This window comes from Symphalangus syndactylus, chromosome 7, assembly GCF_028878055.3.
Source record: "Symphalangus syndactylus isolate Jambi chromosome 7, NHGRI_mSymSyn1-v2.1_pri, whole genome shotgun sequence".
Taxonomy (NCBI): Eukaryota; Metazoa; Chordata; class Mammalia; order Primates; family Hylobatidae; genus Symphalangus; species Symphalangus syndactylus.
Window position 1 is genome coordinate 43,970,604 of NC_072429.2, and position 24,579 is coordinate 43,995,182.

At 39.9% G+C, this 24,579-nt stretch overlaps 1 protein-coding gene across 16 annotated transcripts in view; it reads right to left on the reverse strand.

The window, feature by feature from the left end:
* Positions 1-24,579, reverse strand: part of ARHGAP26 (Rho GTPase activating protein 26) — a 473,272-nt gene that overhangs the window by 281,918 nt on the left and 166,775 nt on the right. For all 16 annotated transcript variants that reach the window (XR_010121689.1, XM_055285812.2, XM_055285818.2 and 13 more), the window contains exon 11: positions 19,804-19,882. Coding sequence is in view for 15 of the 16 variants with exons in the window: in XM_055285812.2 (XP_055141787.1) it covers positions 19,804-19,882 (79 nt within the window). In the remaining variant the exon portion in view is untranslated. The remainder of the gene's footprint in view (positions 1-19,803; positions 19,883-24,579) is intronic.

Here is a 24,579-nt window from a genome sequence, read left to right on the forward strand (position 1 = left end):
GTCACATGAAGATAGAGGCAGCAACTGAAATGACGCAGCCACAAGCCAAGGGATGCATGGAGCAACAAGAAACTGGAATAGGTGAGGAAGGATTCTTCCCTGGAGGGAGCATGGCCCTGCCAACACCTTGGTTCAGGACTTCTGGCCTCCAATACTGAGAGAACACATTTCTGTTATTGTAACCCACCCAGTTGGTGGAAGTTGTGATGGTAACTCTAGGAAACTAATCCACATGCCATACCTCCAACTCAGGTATTCCTCTCATGGTCTGTTCACCTCCCATCTGGAAGGTACAGAAAAGCTTTCTGAATGAACAGCCACAGCAGCCTGGGGACTCCCTAAGATAGGGCCCTCCTCTACTCTGAGTGGCCAGGTCATGGCTGGTTATTTAGTCAGAAGATCTGGACTCACATCTCAGAGCTGGAAGGACCCTTAAAGGATGATAAGATCCTCAAGACAGACATACTACCACCCTGACGGTAATCAAGCCCTGAAAGTTAGCTAAATGGCCTAAAGTCTGACTAGATTAGATCCCAGCCCAAATCCCAAACTGATCCTCCTTCTGCTACTCCAAATACACAGAGGCACCAGGGCCTAAATAAGCAATAAATGTTGGTGCTTCCTCTTTTCTCTTTTTATATTTCCAGCCTTCCTTAAAGGTCCCTAAAACAACTACCATTTTAAGAAAAAGTCTGGCCGGGTGTGGTGGCTCATGCCTGTAATCCCAGCACTTTGGGAGGTCGAGGCGGGCGGATCACTTGAGGTCAGAAGTTGGAGATCAGCCTGGCCAACATGGTGAAATGCTGTCTCTACTAAAAACACAAAAATTAGCTGGGTGTGGTGGTGCATGCCTGTAATCTCAGCTGCTCGGGAGGCTGAAGCAGGAGAATCGCTTGAACCTGGGAGGTGGAGGTTGCAGTGAGCTGAGATTGCACCACTGCACTCCAGCCTGGGTGACAAAGTGATACTGTCTCAGAAAGGGAAGGGGAAGGGGAGGGGGAAGTGAAAGGGAAAGGGAAAGGGAAAGGGAAAGGGAAAGGGAAAGGAAAAGGGAAAGGTCTTATTCCGACTTCTCAAAGATCTACCAACCTGGAATCTACTTCACAGGAAACACACCACAGGAGTAACTTGGTTTGCAAGCAAGATGGGCTCTCCTGACAGATGCTAGCCTTCCATGGGACCCATTCCACATTCCTGAACAGTTTTCTTTATTTCTATAACTCATATAGTCATCTTTGTGGCCCATATTTACTTGGGAGGGGCCCTCTCTAATCTAAATAGGTCCCCATCATAATTCAGCCTGAGATAAGTTTAAAACAAGGGCAGATGCACAGAACTTTTTATAACCTTGAGGTTGACTTTCTGGGTCAATAACTCAAACTGGGTGTCACTGTAGGAAACGTGGCATTTTGATAACAATAGTGGAACCAAACAAAAAATAAATGCAGCAAAAAAAGGATCACCTTAAGGATTTCTTGTACGAACCAGGAATAGAAAAAGAAGAATAGAGTTGTTTAGGAAAAAGAACATGCAGCATTGATACTACTTCTCTTTCTTGCAAGTAAAACTTTTAGAACCTATCCCAAAAACTTTAAAAAAAAAATCCCACCACTAGTTTAACTGTTAATTGTTGCAGTCACAAAAAGGAAAGTATATACGCTAATCAAAATGAAGTAAATATGATCAGTTTTAATCCAACATGGAAACCCCATGGTGAGACTGAAGACATCCCTCAAATGCATGTGGGTTCCCTCTCTCTCCACCTCCAGCTTTCTGCCTGTCCTGCCCCTCCCCATTCACTCCTCCACTACACACACAGACACACACACCCTACCCATACCTAAAAGTTTGTTCTCTCTATAAACGCATCTGTGAAAGAAACAAGGTTGTATTTTATCTCTGGGTAAGATCAAAACGCAGGGAGACCATCAGAAAGATGTACTCAGCTGTGAGACCTTCCAAAGCCCTCTTCAGCTCACAAGTGGGCCCAGGAGAGACAATGTGCCATTATTTTTCTGGATATTAAGAACAGAGCAACCTCCTCCAAATACTTATTCTCATGAAATGACCTGGTCCACAGTTTTCATTTATTGGCAGTAGGCCACAGGGCCCTTTGACAAATTAACAAATGCTATGAACTTTTCTCCTTAGCATGTCCATATTCCAACACCCTGTATGCCACTGCAGAGGGTTCACAGACACGACCCACTACGCCCCTGTCCATACTGATCCATGGATCCTAGAGTGAGAAGCCCTGCTCACCAAATCAGTTGACTCATTCACATTCCAGCTATCTCCCTCCCACTCTGCCCATCAAACTTGCCCTTTGTGTCTATTCCCTCTGCTTGTACCAATTCTCCTTTGATTCTGAAGAATAAATAGACAAAGTCAACTACATGGTAGCTGGAGTTTAGAATATTGTACGGAAAAGTCTTGAGCCAAAGAAAAAATACTGACTGATACCTATCCAAGGAAACAGCCTATCTTCTGGGTAAAATTGATCTGAACCTCCAAACACTGATTCTGATGCATTAATATTGGCCCCAACCAAAGAATAGCAAAAGGACAATACTCATAATGATTGGACTTTAGGGTTAGAGAGATGACAGTGGCAAAAATGAAGGCTTACTGGAACTGGTGAGTGATATGGCTTGGGTCCTGAGCCTGTTCATGGAGAGGAACATATTCATCACTTGGCCTCTGAATCCTTTGCAACAAAGACTGGACAGTAATGCTTGCTACTATTCTCAACTCTCTCTCTCTCTCTCTCTCTCTCTCTGGAAATTCAACTATAAAACTTCGGCAGCACATTTCTGTGTTTGTTCAATGTATTTTTTTTTTTTTTTTTTTTGAGATGGAGTCTCACTCTTTCACCCAGGCTGAAGTGAAGTGCTGCAATCTTGGCTCACTGCAACCTCCGTCTCCCAGGTTCAAGCGATTCTCCTGCCTCAGTCTCCCGAGTAGCTAGGATTACAGGCACCTGCCACCATGCCCGGCTAATTTTTGTATTTTTAGTAGAGACGTGATTTCACCATGCTGTCAGGGCTGGTCTCAAACTCCTGACCTCAGGTGATCCATCCGCCTAGGCCTCCCACAGTGCTAGGATTATAGGCATGAGTCACCACACCCAACCTGTTTAATGTACTCTTACCATATGGACACAAAATTAATGAAACTGGCCTGAATTTCAGAATCATGTTTCCCTCCAATTTTATGTCCTAAGATTTTTAAAGTATTATTATTTTGTTTTCCTGCTTTATATCCCCTTCAAACCTCTGCTTTTAACATTCTTAAAAAAAAAAAAAAAAAAGAGCTAAGGAAAGTGTAGGAATTGTCTCAGGAAATGGAAGGCTGACTAAAATCAATTGTTAACTATCAATATGTAGCTTCTTCAGCATGGCCACAGGGACACTGGTGGTCACACTTGCTTTTACAACATGGCAACACAACCACCAGGAACCAGAGCTCTGAGCACAATGATACATTTTTCATAAATTCAAAGAAAGCCAGCAGATGGCAAGAAATTAAAATATATATTATATATATATATGTAATACACACAAGTACGTATAGTCATATATACTCATATATATATATATACACATATTCATATATGCACACATATTCATATATACACACATGCACACCCATCCTAATTTTACTGCTGGTGCTAGAGACAGTATTACAAACTTCTCAACCAATTGCTGATCCTTGGGCTCTAATAAGCCTTCTGACCTGAGACTTTCTCTGGTGTGGCATTTAGTATATGGTTTCTGCCATATACTAAAAATTACTAAGAAAAGGAGAAGGCATCCTGAATCTCATGAAGGTGAAGGTACTAAGTTTAAAGCCCGTGTCTAAAAAGAGAAACATGCTCTTGGGTTCTCTCTTTTTTAAATCCATTCATTCAAAAAAAAATTTTTGTTTAAGACACAAGGTATGATTATGTTGCCCAGGCTGGAGTGCAGTGGCCATTCACAGGTGCAATCACAGCACATTACAGCCTCAAACTCCTGGGCTCAAGTGATCCACCCCCTTCACTCTCCCGAGTAGCTGGGATTCCAGGCGCACACCACTGCACCTAGTTTAACAATAAATATTTATTGAACATGGATTCTCAATCAGTATACTCAATGATCTCGGCCAGGGGCTGTTCTAGGCTCTGGGATTATAGTGAAGAACGAGAAAGTCAAGATCCTCACCTTCACAGATTTCTATTCAGAGTGGCCCAATAATGAACAAAACCCAAGACATTCAACAGATCAACTTGAGTATAAACTAGTTAACAGAAAACCACTCAATTTATTGCCTCCAAGTTAATTCAGTGAGTAATAGGTGCTTATTATGTTTCACAGCACTCTACTAAGCACCCTAATAGATAATTTTAAGGTTATAACAGACAGGATCAATCCCTGCCCTCAGCAGGTCAACACCTCCCTGGCATGACAACACACAGGTAAGAACTAGGTAGAGAAATTGCCAAAGAAGGGTATTGGTATCCATCCAAAATGCCTTACATAGCCAAAAACTACTGTAGGAGAAAGATGACATTCATCTGAGCGAAGTAGTAATAAGAAGAGATTAAGTCAAGAAGTACTCCAGTGTATCTCAATGCTAGGCAGCAGCACCACCGTCCCTCCCTCCCTCCCTCCAAACGAACAAACAAAGAGTCCACATCAATTTACCCCAAGAATGTTGATGATTTCCTTAGTTTGGCTGAGATAAAGCTCTCTTTAGATTTATAATGAAAACTAACTAGCAATGATTAATTGCAAGAGGACATATTTCTAACCTGAGAGGTCTCTCAGCTCAGTTTCTCCCTCCACCCCATCTCTCTCTCCCTCTTTTTTTTTTTTTTTACTTTCAAAAATAAAGAGCTAGAAAGTGGGGAACCTTGCTTTTCTGGGCATTGGGTCAAGACCACACAGAGCGTGGGAGCAATGGCAGCTGGCTGGGGCTGGCTAAAGCCGCACTCCCTCTGCTCTGCCTTTGGCCATAACCACTAGACCGCACGTTTGCACTATTTTCCAAAGAACCAAAAGGGAAGATTTTTAAAACCATACTAGAAAATAACTTTGTTTTTAGGATGTGTTTACTTGTTCTGGTAAAGGTCATAGGGCAGGATTTTTGGGAACACAAAAAGAATGCAGTAAAACTGGCATCATAAGCTCTCTCAATTTGACCACATTTGAGCCCAGTTCAGCAAATCCAAAGATACATTTTCAAAAATGCTTATCTAGTTTCACACCTCACCACAAAGCAAACAACCTAATTTGCAGACTTTCTAATACTCATAATGCCTCTAGGTCCTCCTGTCGACATGTGTTTTTAAATGTCATCTTTGATTTGATCACTAACAAATATTACCACTTTCCGGTTTTTAGAGAATAAGAAAAAGCTGCAGAAATTGACAGAAAAGCCAGCTCCATCATTCTTCAAACGAACAAAGTCACTCTTATAAGAACTTTCTTTTGCAAACTGCCTTTCCCACAAAGAAAAAAAAAAGTTGAAGCTAATCCAACCATAATCTCCACTCCCACGAATCACTGCCCAATATCTGAGAGAGGGTCAATGTAACTGGTGCTGTTGCTGGAGGTGAGAGGTCACATCTCAGAATGTCTAATAAGATCATATTATGGCCTCAAATGTCTTTAAACCAACAACTACAATATAGATAACAAACTGTATAAGGAAGAATATATGATGTGAGTAGACAGGGTAGAAGACACAATGTTCAAAAGCAATAGATGAATTATAAGGAAATCTACAAACCTGAGATTGAATATATGTCAGAGAGGCTTTAGAAGATGAAGAGAGAGAAACATAGGTGGTTTGATTATGGAAATGTATGAAATATTACCTAGATGAAGGGAGGATAGTGACAACAGTCCCCAGATATACTCCAAGATGGGAACAGAGATAGGATGCTGTCCTGATGTTCAACTATCTGGACATCAGCTGGTGGTGATGTTCCTTTAAAAAGCCAAGCCTCTAACTATTCCAGGTTAAATGAGACTAAGGAGATGTGACAACTAATTGCAATGTGTGATCTTGGATAAAAGACACTGGACCAGAAAAACATATATATTAGTGAGATAACTGGCAAAATTTAAGATTTGTAAAATAGATAATAATATTGTATCAGTGTTAATTGCCAGGTCTGATAATTGTACTGTGCTATGTAAGACACTAACATTTACGTTATATGGGTGGAAAGCATTCTGGAATTCTTTGTAATATTTTTGTAACATTTTTATTCAGAAACTATTTCAAAATAAAAAGTTTAAAAAAAACTTTTAATGAGCTAACACAAACACACACACACAACCAAGCCTCTGATAAATTCCTGACTTGCCAAAATATCATCTTCCAGATGGAGGAAACAAAATAGAGAACTCTTAATTTGGCCTTAATTCTGAATCAAACGAGCAACCAGCTGGTGATAGAAACCTTCAACGTTGCGGCCTCCCTCACACCAACCTCCTCAGAGGAGACTGGGCAGTAGTTAACCTAGGCCACAAAAATGGAGGAAGGAACTTCCAGAAAATATAAAATTGTGTGTAGCGTTAACAAAAAGAGAGCAGGCAGAACAGAGACTGCCCTTTAGAATAGAATAGGTATAGAGAGTGGCAGGTATCTTCCATCTCTTCTCTGAGATAAAAGCACAGGTAGAAAGGCTGAAAGAGCGCACACGTCAGCCAGACAGAGACCCATATCCCTCCGGGAGCTTTTCTAAGCTGAGAACTCTTGCACTGGTTAGACATGGCAGCTCCTGTGGCTCCTTGAGATGGGATGGGGTACTTTCTACTGGGAGTTAGAAGGGACTTGGTAGCACTAGGGGAAATAAAACAAGCTACTGGCTGTTGTCAGAGAGACGCAGAGGATCCACGGGTTCCCTGTCAGATCACACAGCCTGGTGAATGAGGGCAGCCCAGGTGAGAGGTAAGGAGTACGCATGTTGAGTGTCACACCCTCTGTTACTCACTGCTCCAAATCTGAGCAACGGCGGGGAGCTGCTAGAAAATAGGATACACCAGCCAGGATAAAGCAGGAGAATCCTAATCAGTTAAGGAAAGAACACAAGAGAAAATTAGGTTTGTACCTTGGGCTTTTGGAAGCAGAACTGAGTAACACAATGCGTATAATCCCAAGGCCAGAAACTCAAACAAGGAATACTACTACTTTACATGGCATGAATCATGTGCCAGACACTGTTCTAAGTACCTTATATACATTTTTGTATAAAAAAGGATAAATATAAATGGCCAATAAACATGAGAAAAGATTGTCAATCTCATTAGTAATCTGAGAAACACAAATGAAAACAAGATACAATTTTCCACTCTCAGGTTGACACATACAGACTCATCATATGCAGAAGTGGCAAAGGTGTGGAGAAAATGGGCACCCTCATAAGTGACTGGAAGGAACACAATTTGATGCTTTTTTGTGGGGCTATCTATTGGCAATATCTACTGGAATATTAAATGTGCATACCATTCAACCTAGCAATTCCACTTGATATGTATCCCAGAAAAATGTTCAAAATAGTAAACAGGGAAGTTCATACAAGGATTTCCAAGCCATTGTTCATAAAGATGTCATCAAAAGCTGAAAACAACCTAAACGTAAAAGACTAAAGGTCTAATAATCTATTACTAAAGCTATTATTGTGTCAAAAATGCTACACAACAGAAGGGTTTATTTCTAGATGTGCAGGTATAGGAGCAAACACACACGAGAAGCTCTGGAGGGAATCACACTACACTTTTAACTCTAGAGAGGGACTTCTCCCTCACATTAGAGCTGAGGATAGGAGGCTCTACAAACCCAGGCATGATTACATAATTGCAACTAATGCCAATGACAAAGAAAAGTCATTCTTTAGATGGCTAAAGAATAAATGAGACTCACAGGGACCCCCACCAGTAGGATTTTTATTTAATAACAAAATTAACGTGCACTATGAAAAATTCAAGCAAATTAAGAAGGTTCAAAAAGTCTCACAACTAATCCTATTCCCCAAAGGTTAAGCTAATATAGACAAAAATAATGGAAAAAATTAAAGAAGTACATATAATCAAAATTAAAATAAGAGGTGCTCAAGCCTATAAAGGTAGTGGTATGAAGATAAAATCAACAATGATCTGAGGCTTGCAAAAAATGCTAAAGACAATCAAAGGGGCTTTTGTGCTATATTTAGAATCGATAAATTAATAAAGAAGTGAGAATAATGAACAGTGGATTTCTGAACATCCTTAAAGGTAGGTGGGCATTATGGTCTAAATGTGTGTGCCTCCCCCCCAAAAAATTCATGTATTGCAAACCTAATCATTAATGTGATGATAACAGAAAGTAGTGCCTTAGGGGGTGATTACATCATGACAGCAGAGCCCTCATGAATGGAATGGGTGCCCTCATAAAAGAAGCTCCAGAGAGCTGCCCTGCCCTTCTACTGTGTGAGGACACAGATAAAAGGTGCCATCTACGAATCAGAAAATAGGCCCTAACTACACACCAAATCTGATGGTGCCTTGATCTTCGATTTCCCAGACTCCAAAAATGTAAGAAATAAATATGTATTTCTATACTACCCAGTTTATAGTATTTTGTGATAGCAGCCTGAATGGATTAAGACAGCAGGGAATCTTCAGGAACCAGTCTCAGATAGGAAGTCATGCCAAGCCAACCATACTTTAATATTCCTTAGGTTTATCTAATGATTTGACAAATATTTAGTGAACACCTACTCTGTGCCAGACACTATGTGCCAAAGCCACAAAGACAAAAAACAACGCACATGTTCCTATCATTTCAAGATCACAATCCAGGACAGGCGCAGTGGCTCACGCCTGTAATCCCAGAACTTTGGGAGGCCGAGGCGGGTGGATCACTTGAGGCCAGGAGTTTGAGACCAGCCTGGCCAACATGTTGAAACCTCGTCTCTCCTAAAAATACAAAAGAAGATTAGCCAGGTGTGGTGGCACACGACTGTAATACCAGCTACTGGAGAGGCTAAGGCAGGAAAATTGCTTGAACCTGGGAGGCAGAGGTTGTAGTGAGCTGAGATCCTACCACTGCACTCCAGCATGGGCAACAGAGTGAGACCGTCTCCAAAACAACAACAACAACAACAACAACTCACCACAATCACAGTCCAGCAGGCAGACAGACATTAATCAAATAGTCCCACTAATCAATGTATAATTCCTGGCTGAGTTAAGCACTTCATAGGAAAAGTCTCTAAATATATTTGCAAAGAAATGAAGAAGTGAGGTCTAGAGAGAGGATACAGGGAGTCCATGAACTTAGAGAGTGGGAACAAAAAAACTTTTTATTTTCATTAACTTCTAAATTTATTGTTTCCTTCAAATATGAATGCAGGCAACACATCACAGTAGTACCTGTGACTTTCTCGCCAGTAGAAATCCATGTAGCATTACTGTATAGGCAGACAGCCCAAAATATCACTTACAGAAGTTATCACACCTGCCCAGATACCTTATTTCATGTTTATTGTATCATAAATGTTTTAATACTTTGATAACTATATTTCTATGTATTTCTATATAATTTTTTCCTTTGTAACCATGTATTTTATTTTATACATGTAAAAGCATTATTCTGAGAAAGTATCTAAAGGCTTTACCTGATTGCCAAATGTATCCATGGCACAAAAAATGTAATCTCTGAGCTAAATTCTGGTACAAGTAGGTAAATATGTGTCAAGATGAACCATAAAATCAAGGAATTCAGGTCTCAGATAACGAAGGCAACTCAATTCCCTAAGAAACAATTTTGGTCATCCTCCACCCTTCCCTTTAGTTTTGACTCTAGTTGTTTAACAAATACTTGCTGAATGCTTACTCTGCCAGCCACTGTGCTGGGCAATGGGGAAAGTACAGCAAAAAAAAAGAAAAAAGAAATTTCTATTAATGTGACCCATCTTCATCTTAGTATCTTTACTACCCATCAAAGTGATCGCTGGACAATCTAAATATATTTGCTCAATGTTGAAAGAAGAATGTCTAAGACCTGAGTAAGTGCCACCAACATATATAAGTCATAAGGTTCAAGCAAAAAATCTCTGGCTATCAAAATTTCCATTTCTTAGAAAATTTCATCAACTCTCTAACATAAAAGAATTTTAACTGACCTCTTTCTCTTTTCTCCAACCTTGTAACTCAGGTTGGTTAATTAAATATTTCCTAATTTTCATGAGAAATTGTTCTTCTGGATAATCTAACCAAAGGAAACAAGGACATAAGTGAATATTATTAAATGTAAGACTTCAGCGCATTGATGTGATATCACATGCACCTATTATGAAGTCCACCTAAATAAAAGCACTCACATGACACACAAATGAAGCTTGCAACTGGCTTCTTGATCCAGTTGGAGGAAAAGACACGCAAACAAAATAATATGAGGGGTATAATGTAATTTCCTAGCCATCGGGGGTGGGTGAGCATGGGAGACAGGGAAACAGAAACCACACTGGGGATTTCACTTTCAGACTCTTCACCCATTCATAGTACGTGATATTAAAAAGAAAGTTCACAATATCACTGATCATTGGAGAAATACAAATCAAAACTACAATGAGATACCATCTCATACCAGTCAGAATGGCTATTACTAAAAAGTGAAAAAATAACAGATGCTGGTGAGATTGTGGAGAAAAGAGAACACAATTTACACTGCAGATGGGAGTGTAAATTAGTTCAACCATTGTGGAAAGCAGTAATGCGATTCCTCAAAGAACTTAAAACAGAACAACCATTCGACCTAGCAATCCCATTGGGTATATACCCAATGGAATATAAATTCTTTTTTTTTTTTTTTTTTTTTTGAGATGGAGTCTCGCTCAGTCGCCCAGGCTGGAGTGCAGTGGCGCCATCTCAGCTCACTGCAAGCTCCGCCTCCTGGGTTCATGCTATTCTCCTGCCTCAGCCTCCCGAGTAGCTAGGACTACAGGCACCCGCCACCATGCCCAGCTAATTTTTGTATCTTTAGCAGAGACCAGGTTTCACCATGTTAGCCAGGATGGTCTCGATCTCCTGACCTCGTGATCTACCCACCTCGGCCTCCCAAAGTGCTGGGATTACAGGCGTGAGCCACCACGCCTGGCCAAATTCTTTTACCATAAAGACATATGCATGCATATGTTCACTGCAGCACTATTCACAATAGCAAAGGCATGGAATCAACCTAAATGCCCATCAATGGTAGGCTGGATAAAGAAAATGTGGTTAATATACACCACAGAATACTATGCAGCCATAAAAAAAGAATAAGATCATGCCCCTTGTGGGAACGCAGATGGAGCTAGAGGCAATTATCCTTAGCAAACTAACACAGGAACAGAAAACCAGATACCCCATGTTCTCACTTGTAAGTGGGAGCTAAATGAGAACACATGGACATACTGGAGCCTACTTGAGAGTGGAGGGCGGGAGGAGGGAGAGGATCAGGAAAAGTAATTATTGGGTACTAGGCTTAGTACCTGGGTGACAAAATAATCTGTACAACAAAACCCGTGACAGAAGTTTACCTACATAACAAACCTGCACATGTACCCCTGAACCTAAAAGTTAAAAAAAAGTAAATAAATAAAAAGAAAGCTCAGAAAGGAGTGAGGCCTGCATCATCACACTAGAGCCTAGCAAGCTCACCCCATACCTTCTTAACTATCCATACTCTGTCAATCACTTATTTTAACAAAGAAAGAAAAACACAAGTGTCAGCCGCAGACTGGTGAGCTGAGGCTAGCATACAGCAGGATTATGAACTGCCAGGCCTGGGATGCATCACAGCAAAGGAAGCTAAAGATTATTTCCTGCTCCTCCAGACATATCCTGAAAGTTCACACTGACTGCTAAATGAAATCACATTTTCCATAGTATTGAAAGCAGTCCCTGCCCTGCACTCTGGTGAACTGGAACAAGGTGACTTGAGCTGTCAAAGTGAATCAAGTAATTTAAAAACAGAGCTAGAAATAAAACCCAGGTATCCCAATATCCACCTTCCTCTCCAAAAAGACAAGAGTAAGAACGAGCTTTAAATGATCACTTTGCCATGTACAGGCATTTACATACACGTTGATCCTTACAAAGCAATCTTATAAGGTAGGAGCTATTATTATCACAATTTGCAGGTGAGGAAACCTGCTCAGAGAGACTGTCATTTTCCAGTTTGAGAGTGCCAATAAGCAGTGGTGTAGGATTTAAACTTGGGCTGTGTGAGTGCACATTCTTAACCACCATAACATTCTGCTTCTAATCCTGAGATCTCATCTTAACAGTAATCAATCTTACTTTTTCCTTTAAATACTTTCCACAGCTCACTCTTTCAGATATTAGATGCAGAACATATGCAATGCAATTGCCCATTTATTCCAGGAGTTCTAGAAGGACTAGGGGGTTAGAGCTCCAGCACGGTAGAGAAAGGTGAGAGAAGACCCATTTTGTTCAGCCCCAAAGTCCACAAAGACGAAAACAGAAGATATCTTTAAAATGGAGGTGAACAGAAGGAAGTAACATTGTCTTTTACTAGAGGAGTGGTTTTTCCTTAGCCTCTTCCTTCTTTTCCCTTCGTCCATTGCAGTAGCCACAGCAGAGTAACTCTACTTAAAAAGTAAAGGTTGATACCATTCAACTGTGACTTCCTAATAATTCAGCAGCAATTTTTTGTGTGTTGCAGCAAAAATAGCACAGAACTGGAAGCTAAGAGACCTGAATTATCCATCGGAGATCAACCAATTACCAGCCTTTTTTAGGCAGTGTTCCCTCTTCCATAAATAAGGGTATGATATTGACTTACGTGTGGGCTTGCTTCTTCCTGCTCCACAGCTATGAGAGCGAGCCATAAGAAATTGCCAATATCTGGCTATTTTTGACCTACAAGAGTGGTGATTTCCTAATACACAGATTTACACACAATTGTTGACGCTAAAGTATCTGTTTCTTACCTTCTTAATCTAATTCCACCTAATTCTAGCATCTGCCAACCTTCAAAACTTGTGGCTGTCAAAAGAGATTCAAGTACCAGGTCAAAGTGGAGAAATATTTAATTTAACTAAAGAATCCTTGAAATGTGAAGGAGGAATAATACATCTAAAATAAGGAGGTGATATAAGCAGTTCCAGAAAGACACCAGTAATCACAGCTAAGGGGATATATGGAAATGCAGTTTTAAGAGGCTACGCAAGCCCTGAAGCTGTGGATCACCCTGAGTCCCCCTGGCTTCCTGAGCCATCTTTTCCATAGCAGAGGGATATTAAATACTTCGAGTTGGGTGTGCATATGTTGGCAATGATGATGGGCTCATAGTAATTCTATTCTACTTTCTTTTAGCAAACATGCTTACCAGCAATATGCAATGAGAAAAGGACAGACAACTTTAGTTACTGGAAACTCGCAAAGAAAATCTGCTTGTCTCTAAAATTTTCCTGTGTTATTTATGCAGTTTGAACTAAGGTTTCCATGTCCAATTTAATATGAAAAGTCATCTGTTGCCAAGCCTTAGACAATGGCCACACAAAAGTAAAACAAAAGCTTACGTAGTTGCAACAGTGACCCTATTGTTTGTCAACCCAGATTTAACAGAAAGTGAAAAAATCCAGCAGAATCATTTCAAAGCTTTATCTGACTATCTGACTAGTTAACTTTGTTGTTTTTAAAAGTTGTAATTTCATACTATTATAAAAATAGTACTGTCCTGTGAATCCTTTGCCCTACTTCTCCCCATAATCCAATGATACTATCTTTTAAAACTATAACATAGCATCAAAACCAGAAAATTGTCACTAGCACAATATTGTTAACTAGATTATACACTTTGTTCAAACTCCATCAGTTTTGACATGAGTTCATCTGTGTGTATGTAGGATTGTACAGAAGTATACACATATGCTTTGCTGTAGTTTCTCATAACGACTTTAATATGGTTTCATATAACTAACCACCAAGATCAAAACACAGAACTATTCCATCACCACCAAGGACTTGCTTGTGCTACCCCCTTTATAGTTGCTTCCTACTTCCAATGTCCATATACCCTGGAAATCACTATTCCATTCTCCATTTCTGAAACTGTCACTTCAAAAATGTTACAAAATTAAAGTATATTTTTTTTGAGATTGGCCTTTTTCATTTAGCATAATGCTCCTAAGATGCACCCGGCTGTAGTGTACCAACAGTTCATTTCTTTCCATTGCCAAACAGTATTCTATTGCATGGATGTACCAGTTTGCTTAACTGTTCACCCATTAAAGGACATCTGTAGTATTTCCAGTTTCGAGCTATTATGAATAAAGCTGCTATGAGGGAGGTTTATGCATACAGGTTTTTGTGCAAACAGAAGTTTTCATTTCTCTGGATTAAATGCCCCAGAGCAATTGCCGTGTCATAGAGTAATTGCAATATTTAGTTTTAGAAGCTGCCAAGTGACTTGCCAGCAAGGCTGTTTCATTTTACCTTCCCACCAGCAATGTATAGAAGATCCAATTTCTCTGCATCCTTGCCAGCATTCAGTATTTTCTCTACTTTTAATTTTAGTCATTCTGGAAGGTGATAGTTCATAGTGGTTTTAGATTGCATTTCCCTAATGACTAATGATATTGAACATCTTTTCCTGTGCTTATTCGCCATATTCTCTTTGGTAAAATGTCTCTTTGTGTCTTTTGCCCTTTTTCTAATTGGACTGTTTCTCTTTAGCTGTTAAGTTTTGAGAGTTTTTATTTATTTATTTAATCCTAGATATAAAAAGAACTAGACGTAAATAAGTCCCTTATCAGATCTGTTTTTGCAAATTCTGTAGTTTCTACCATTCTGTAGACTGCCTTTTCATCCTCTTAACAGGGTCTTTCACACACAAAGCAAAAGCTTTTAATTTTGACGAAGAAAATTTTATCCATTTTTTATTTTATGGGTTGTGTATGCTTTCGGCATTGCATCTAAAAACTCTTCATCTAGTCCTAGATTCCACATATTCTTCTAAAAGTTTTAAAGTGTTACATTTTACATTAAATCTATCATCCATTCTGAATTAAATTTTGTATAAGATATGAGGTTTAAGTCAAGGCCTTTTTTTTTTTTTTTTTTTTGCCTATCGATGTTTAGTTTTAAAAAGCACCATTTCTCAAAAAAACTATCCTTCCTCCATTGAACTGCTTTTGCACCTCTGTCAAAAATCAATTGGGCATATTTGTGTGAGTCTATTTCTGGGTTTTTTATTCTGTTCCATTGATCTATGTGTCTATCCCTCTGTCAATACCACAGTCTTGATTACTGTCACTAAAAAGAAAGTCTTAAAATAGGGTAGAGAGACTACTTCCAATTCATTCTTCTTTTTTAAAATTGTTTTATCTATTTTGGTTTCAGTGCATTTATATACAAATTTTAGAACAAGCTTGTCTGTATCTATAAGAAATCTTGCTGTGATTCTAATAGGAACAGCATTAAACCTGTAATCATTTTGGGGAGAACTGACATCTTTACTATGTTGATTTTTCCAATCCATTAATGTCTCTCCATTTACTTAGACCCTCTTTAGTTTCTTTCATCAGCAGTTTGTAATTTCCAACATACAGGTCCTCTACATGTTTAATTAGATTTATACCTAGTCCCTTCATTTTTGGGGAGACTATCAATGGTGTTATGCTTTTAACTTTGATCACCACATGATTATGGCTAATCTATAGAAATATGACTGATTTCGTGTATGTGTCTATCTTGTATCCTGTGACCTTGCTGAACTCACCTACTAATTATAGAGGGTGTGTGTGTGTCTGTGTGTGTGTGTGTATTCCTCGGGATTTTCTACATAGACAATTGTGTTCTCTGAAAGTGGGGGCAGTTGTATACCTTTCTTTCCAATCTGTACGCCTGTTGTATTACTTTCTTGCCCTACTGCACTGGCTAGGACTTCCAGTCCTCTGCTGAGTAAGAGTGGTGAGAGCAAACACCCTCAACTTGTTCCTAGTCTTAGGGGGAAAGCATTCAGTCTTCTACCCTAATTATGATGTTAGCGGTAAACTTGGTGTTTCCACCCTTGGCCAAGTATCAAAGAGGAAGTTTTCTGAAGATAAAGTTTAAAGGAACATACATCTGAGATTAAGTAGAAACTGTGTTGCTTTTCTTGACTAGTGTCTACCTCCTTCCCTCATACAACAATGCTTTTTCTCTCAGAGGACGATGACCTTCCGCCACCATTTATACAGCTCCAGTGCAATGGGCACATGAGTAAGTTCTGGTCAATTCATCCATCCTAGCCTCTGGACCAAGTAGTTAGTCCAATAAAATCCAAATAAAGAACTTTTTTGGAATGATTACATAAAAGCTCTCTTTCCACTAGACTTACAGGTCAGGGATCAACAAACTATGTATGGCCCATGACCCAAATCAAGCCAGCCATCTGTTTTTGTAAATAAAGTTTTATTGAAACGAGGCTATATCTATTCATTTACATATTGTCCATGGCAGCTTTTTAGCCGCAGCAGCAAAGTTAGTAGCTACAACCACGACCACATGGCCCACAAAGCCTAAAATACTATCTGGCCCATTACAGAAAAGGTTATTGACCCCTGTTTTCAATAATCAGATGTAAGCTTGGAATGAATAGTAAGGAAGCATCTCACCACTCTATGAAAAGAACATGTTGGAAAATGAAGCCAATACAAAAGAGGAAACCAACTCCAAATACTATGTAAGTTCCCAGATTCGGATGAGCCACAGACTATTAGACTCCAGTATCTTTCAGTTATGTAACCCAATAAATCCAGCTTTTCCTCAAGTTTGAATTGAGTTTCCTATATTTGAATTAAAATAATTCAAATTTAGTATATAAAATCCATAATGCTTATTGTAGGAAGACAATTCTAATTTCTTCCTCCATTATATGTCCATCAACACCATAAAGACATTCAATATTTCTTTAGACTAGGATATGACTGTGTATTTAAAAAGTATGATTTAATGCTAAAACTAAATTTAACATTTAAAAATGAAATGTTGCAAAATCAACTGATTTGGGACTCATTTAGCTTTTCTTTGTTTTTCAACCAACCATCCTAAGGTATTACTGGACAATGAAAGAACAAAAAGAACAGAAACTAAAATTAACCCCCTCCAAAAAAAAAAAAAAAAAAAAAAACCACAAACACCAAATACTCCATCAAAAAACAACTGAGATAGAAGTATAAATCAGAAGATAATTGCCACTATAACATCTACCTGAAATAAGGCAACGACACTAACACCAACTAGAGAAAGAGCTAACTAGAGAAAACCAAAGCTCCCACGGGGACAGACTTAACTAATTAGGGAGATGGTGATTAAAGCTGGAGCTGCTAATTGTCTACTGGACATATATCTCTAGTAATGTCCCCTAGAGGCTTTCAGCAATGGGAGACAAAATTAAGCCTAGTATTACTGTCAATTACACAGACATCATTTGTCTATATTTATCTCTCTCTTTAGGAAACTAAAAAGCACACAGAAGTCTGGTTTTCAGTGCAAGCTATATGTTCCTGTGAGGAAATAATTTTATATCATGTTTAGAAACAAAATTATTTTGTGTTTAAACTTGTTTTAATTTGTACATTCTGGAGCAAGAAGATGTTTCTTTCAACAGCACACTTTCCATCTGCAGAGGCCAGATGTTAATCTACAGGAAAACTGAAGCTGTTAGTAAGAAGACCAATTATACACAGACAGAGAACAAACATCTAAGTGGTGGGGAAGAGAGGATGGGGAGGCTTAAAATGGAATTAATTGGTGAGGCAGTTTTAGAACTCCAGCTTATCGGGGGCAGGGGGAGAGATAGTAGTGGGTTTGGGTTTTTTTGTTGTTGTGTTGTTGTAATTTGGCTTTTTTTTTGCCCATACCAAGAATAGAATGTCATACAGGATTGTTCTTCCTGGGCATTTCCTCCCCTAGGAGTTGAAGAATCATTCAAGGGAGTGAGTGAAAGTACTGTAAAAATGAACTGAGAATTCTTAGAAGGCAATTTGAAATTTTATCTCCATTAAAGATGAAAACCAAGTATGTCTAGGATTAGACATGGGTCAAATTCTAGCTTTGCCACTAGGATGGAGACTGCCAACTATTCACAGTATCCTTTCTCCTCTTCTTCTTTGAAGTAATAACATGTCCGGGGTCCTGGCAGGGCCCATGACTGCCTATGTCATGGGCCTAGGTTTCCCAGCCTGCTTTGCAGGTAGATGTGGCTGTACCATTATGTTTGAGCCAATGGAGGTGACGTGTGTATCTTCTGGGTCCTTTGAAATGCTTTCATCCTCATTTTCTGGCTGGAAAATGGCAATGACTGGAGCAATGTGGGAAGCCGTGGGCTGAGGATAGCAGAATGACCCTACTAGGCATGGACTCCTCCCTTCTCGGCTCTAAGAGAGAAATACACTTACCTATCTTACATAAGCCACTGTACTTCGGAGTCTCTCTGTTATAGCAACCTAGCCTGTACCCTACTAATACAGCCATTTACTATCTGTGCTACTTGGGGCAAGTTATTTAACCTCTCTAAGCTTCGGTTTCCTCATCTATAAAATGGAGTCACAGCACTTATTTCATTAAGTGCTAAAAGAAATAAACAGGTTAAGAGATGTAATGTGCTCAATCCTGTGCCTAACATGCAAAAATGTGTTCAACAAATGGTAGATAATGCTAGCAAAAAGAAAGACCTACTTGGGAAGCTTCTTTCAAAGGCCTTTGACATCAAACAGCTATTGTGCCCATAAAGCCTCAAAGGTAGAAATGTATATCTGGCTTTGAGGGTTCCTATGGGTAACAACATATTCAGAGACAATCAGAGCTGTCTTATATCTTAGCCCAGCAGAAGAATTAAGATTAAATAATGCTTAATTATAGTTTAGCAAATTGTGCCTAAATCATTAGTTATTTAAATCTTTAAGAGATCTTGCTCTATGTTATTAAATGTCATACAATACTAGCTATTTCTTTATGCTTAGTTGACTACGTCCCATGTTTGTATAAAATATGGCTGAGTAGAAAGGTACATAATCTATGTTGCCAGACCACCTCACCAGGGTAAGTTGAGAAAGAGACACACAAATCAGCTGGCATTATCCAGCTTGACACAAAGAGTTCTATAGTCAATGGAGCCCATGGCCTACTTCTTCCTTGCACACATTTCCTCCCTTTGGACAGTACCTGTGTAAGTATCAATTACTGGCCCTGTGGCATTGTAGATTCTTTTTCTCTTTTGTTGGCGGCGCATGGTTAGACTGTACTCTTACGATTTCTGCAACCTTGAGATTTGCTGAACACTGGAGTTGAGATCTTTGGAACCAAGATAAGACGACTCAATGATTCCAGGGCTCTTATGGATTTTACACGTCACAAGATGCAGAACAACTACAGGATTACATCACCCAGCTGAGGCCAGCATCACTGAAATGGCAGCAGGGATCATATTACCAGGCTCACCTCCCTCCATCCACCCTGATAATGGGAGGATGCTTATAAGGGGAGGTAAGTAACTACGGGAGGCTGAACCAGAAATCAATGATAAAAGATGGGAGTTCTGGTGTAATTCTATGCAGAAGCCATGGCTTAGGACAGACAGGCCAAAGCTCAAGAACTACATCTATACAGAAGCAATATCAATATCCACAAACATAAACCTAGGAATAAAAAACCACCTCTGGCACATTGATTTCAAGAACCCAAGGCTTTAGAACAACAGCAAAAGTCACTGCACTAGGGAAGCAACAAACAACTCAGGGCCTTCATTCTTGCTCTACTTCCCTGAATTGTTACTTACAGGTTCCCGGCCATCCATGGCTTCCATCCAGAGCCTCCGGTCCTCTTCTGACAATGCTTGCATGGTGATAACCCCTGGCCTGCAGAAAAAGGAGGGACATGGATATGAAACCAGTGCCACATGTAGAGAGATTGGTGAAGGCAAATCTCAAACATCTACTCAAAAGAGTCAGTGGTTGCTAGGGTTAACAACACAAAGAGGGGCACAACACTCGGCTTTACTAAGCCACCTTCTACTCTCAAAAAGGACGGCCCAAATTCCTCTCAGTCAGCCCATCTCCCTCAGAGAGGCAGAAACACAGAAGACATGATCCTATTTTACAGGTATGGGACTTAGAGGAGTTAAGTGATTCCTTTAGACGTTGTTCAATTCCTTGAAATCTTACTCATTTCTAGACCTCAAAATGCTTAACAGAGTATTTTACTCACGGTAGAAATGCAATAAATGTTTGTGGAAGTGAATGGAATTACTGGACTCAAGACAAAAAAAAGAGGAGAAAACATCCAAGTTGGAGGCATGTTTGTCTCCTAATATCTAGTCCACTGCTTCTAAACTGCTTCAGACATGGAGAAGTTTTATGGTGGTCATCATCTTGGTAGTTATGATTAAATGTGCACAGTATTTTTAAAAAATGAATACTTAATCATGTCAGGTGCTAAGTGCTTTACATGCATGAGATCATTTCACTCACTGAAATCTGCTTGCTCTCTAAAACTCAGCACAAGCCCTCCAGAAGATATGCACACAATATCAAATGGGTTTTGTTCAGTTCCCAACACAAATGGTACTCCACAGAAAAAAGAGACTGTGCCATAAAAACGACCTTGGGAGAAGCGGCTGAAAGCCCTCTATGCCCATTAAAGCAGGAGTTCTTCATTTAGGGTGAAGATAGATCCCAGAGTGTCCCCAAACCACCTCCTCCTCTCCCTCAAATGTATGTGGATTTTTCTGTAGAAACAATTCAAACTGTCCATCAGATTCTCAAAGAGAACTGCAACCCTCAAAAAGTTAAGAATTGCTAGTTAAAACCATCCTCTTTAAAATTTGAGACAGCCTAAAAAGGAAGAAGAGGTCCACTGAGCAAGAACTAAAGTCCGATTCCTGTCTGAGTACACAAACACTGCTAATGATCATACAACAATATGGTATTAAAACCACACAGGCTGAGCAACACCCTGAGCAGCACAAGCCTGGGCCCCATAAGCACCCAAACCTGGTCATTCTCACCCACCCATCATCTCTGCTTCTGGCTTATAGTTATAGTTCCAATGAATATACTAAACCTATTTGTGTTTAACATAATTTAAAAGTCACATTTGATTCTTTTCATTAATCATCCCTCAAAATCCCCTTAAAAAGAAACTTAGAGCTGTGGGCATGTAAATACAGACGGGTTGGGGATACAAAGGGCATGGGGTGGGGGTGTGAATGTGTGAGGGTGTAAATGTGTGTGGGGTCGGGAGAGACAGACAGAGAGGGAAAGCATGCAAACAAGCAAAAGAAGAGAGTGAGAAAACAAGCAAGAGACAGAAAGGGGAATGGGGGTGTATGTGGGTGGGAGGAGGGGTAGGCAGCTAGATGGGTGGGCGTGTTGATGATGGTGGAACACTGATCCCAAGAGGATGGTCATTCCCATGAAGGTCACACTGGGACTGGCACCATAATACAAAGATGACTCAGAAGATGGAATAACTCTTCTCTCCATGAGCACCTCACAGGACTCTCCCTCCTCTTCTCAGAAATTCTCATTCTCAGTCCCAACCAAGTGCCCACTTCCCACCATCAGCCCATTCAGTATACCAGACTCAGTGGGTATCTGCAGACAGCTGACAGTGGTGGCTCCACAGAACTGACCCTGTGGCATGAGGGCACAATGGACTGATTCTACCCTTCTACCTTTCTCTAAAGACCAAGTACAACATCTTAATAGCTTTGAAACAAAAAGTCTCTGCAGCTACTGTCTATTGCAGAACTCTCAAGTCTCCGGTTTTGGGTCTTTGAGTGTTGCTGTAGGTGCTGCTCCTGTACCACCTGCTTCAGAATCAGACATTTCCTTAACATGGAGATTCCAGCCCAACCCCACTCTACTCAATCTGAACTGGGCTGTGCCTGGGAACTTGGATTTCAATCAACTCCCCAGGTGATCTTGATGCAGAGTTAAGTTTGAGGCCCACACCCTGGGCTGTCCACTCCATCCCCACTCTTTTCCTTCCTGTTCCCCCTGCCCTAGAGAGCAAAGTTACCCTCCTTTCTGCAGTGAGGTCAAGGAGCCAACATGTCTCTAGTTCGTTTCCTGCTAATGGCTCACCAGTAAACAGTGAGATCACACGAGCTGTCTACATACCAAGGTCTCAAGGGCTCATATATATTACATCAACTTCATGGCACACAGTGTGAGATTTCCACCCTGAGCCACAAAGAGGAAGTTCAACAACCTCAGAGGCTGTGAAGGGTGGGCCACTTGGCCTTGGTAACCAGGAAAGTCAACAGGATTTGTTTTCATTCCAAGAAGAAATATCAAAATACAAGTTCTTTTCCACATGTGGTCTTGTTCCCTTTTGGAGGGGAAGTGGGGTAGGGGACGGATTCACATGTCTTACATGTGAATTTCCAAGAACCAAGGTAAAAAGGGTGAACTATCTTTATTCTAGAGTAAAACAATAACTTTCTTTCCATATTTACCTTTCTTATGTCCCTACGAACAACTATCCCTCAAAACAAAATAAAACAAGCAAAACCCTCAATGACCCTCCATTTTCTATGTCAGTCTCTATACAATAGCATACTTTGAGACCTTCTCTTACAGGATGTCAATTTAGTTCATGTTTGAAATGCATGTGGTTCTTCATAGCAAAAAATGGGCAGAGCAGGGGAGACAGAGAAGAGAGAGATTAAAAGTAAGAGGATAGGCTGGGCCCAGTGGCTAACGTCAATCCCAGCACTTTGGAAGGCTGAGGTGGGCGGATCACGAGGTCAAGAGATCAAGACAATCCTGGCCAACACAGTGAAACCCTGTCTCTACTAAAAAATACAAAAATTAGCTGGGCTTGGTGGCACGCACCTGTAGTCCCAGCTACTCGGGAGGCTGAGGCAGGAAAATTGCTTGAACCCAGGAGGCGGAGGCTGCAGTGAGCCAAGATCATGCCACTGCACTCCAGCCTGGCGACAGAGCGAGACTCCATCTCAAAATAAAAAAAGAAGGAGGATAATAAGGAATGAGGAAGGGAACATATAAAACAATGAAAGAGAAATGGAGTAAATGATCAGAGTTCTTTTTACCTCTACAAAGAATTGTGAGCCTATTAGACCCACTACAATAAAAGAACAGTAATAATTATAACCCAGCAGTATATGCCAGTTGCTGTGCTAAGCACTATGTATAAATTAATTCACCTAATCTTCACAGCTACATCATGAGAAAAGTATATTCTTATTATTCCCCTTTAGCAGATGAGAAAACCAAGGCTCAGAGAGGTTAAGTATCTTGTCCACAATCACAGAGCTGGCAAGATATAGAGCCAGGACGTGAACACAGGCATTCCAACCCTTAACTCTTGTGCACAATGCCATGGCAAATGTGATGGCACCACAGCCCCCTGAGAGCTCATGTTGACCACCCAAGTCCTCTGGTGTCAAAATCAGCCATGCACTTCTGCAAACACCTTAGTGAGCTCCTGCATGGGATTAAATGAGATTGAATGATAAAGAGCTCTGTAAAAACCTAAAGTGCTTCATAAATATGAGGGCTTACAATGCTACTCTAGGCAAACAGCTAATCCAAAACAAGAATTCAGTAGCGTCCAGAATAACTGGGGCTTACTTTCTATAGAAGTGGTTCTCCATGTTTTATCTGTCTTAAAATACTCAAGAGACGGAAAGGCAATTAGTTTAAAAAAAACACACACACACACACAAAAAGTCCTAATCATAAAGAAAAAATATTGAAAAATTGGACTTCACCAAAATGAAGAACTTACACTCATCAAAAGATGAATTTAATTACTGAATTACTTTTATTTAAAAAAATCAAAAGTCAAACCAGAGTGAGAGAAGATATCTGTAATGTCTATCTCCTACAAGAATCATATCCAGAATATGTAAAGAATGTCTACAAGTAAGTAAGAAAAAATGAACCACCTAATACAATAAATACTTGAATAAGCACTTCATAAAAGAGGACATCCAAATGGCCAATAAGGCTAAGAAATAGAGCCCAAACTGATTACTTATGAGGAAAATGTGACGAAAACCACAATGAGATATAACAAGTACCTCCCTGAATAGAGAGCATTAGAAGGCCACCAATAACCAATACTGGCAAAAAATGTAGAGTAACTGTGACTCTCATACATTGCTGGTGGGAGAATAAGTTGATGGAACTACTTTGGCAATATCTGCTAGAACTAAACATACACCTGCCCTATGACCTAGCAATTCTACCTCTACATATATACTCAAGAGAAATGAGTGCATATGTCCACTAAAAGACGCATTCAGGAATACCTGCAATTTTCTTTAGAATAGCTAAAAATTGCAAAAACAAGAACAAATAAATATCCATTGATAAATGGATAAACTTGTATATTTGAACAATGGCATATCATACAACAATTTTTTTAAAAAAAAGAGTCAACTACTGCTAAATGCAACAACACAAATGAATCTGAAAGACATAATGATGAGGGAAAGAAGCCAGACACAAAAGATTATGTGACTGTGTGACTCCACTTCTATGATGTTCAAATATTTGCAAAACTCATCTATGGCAACAGAAGT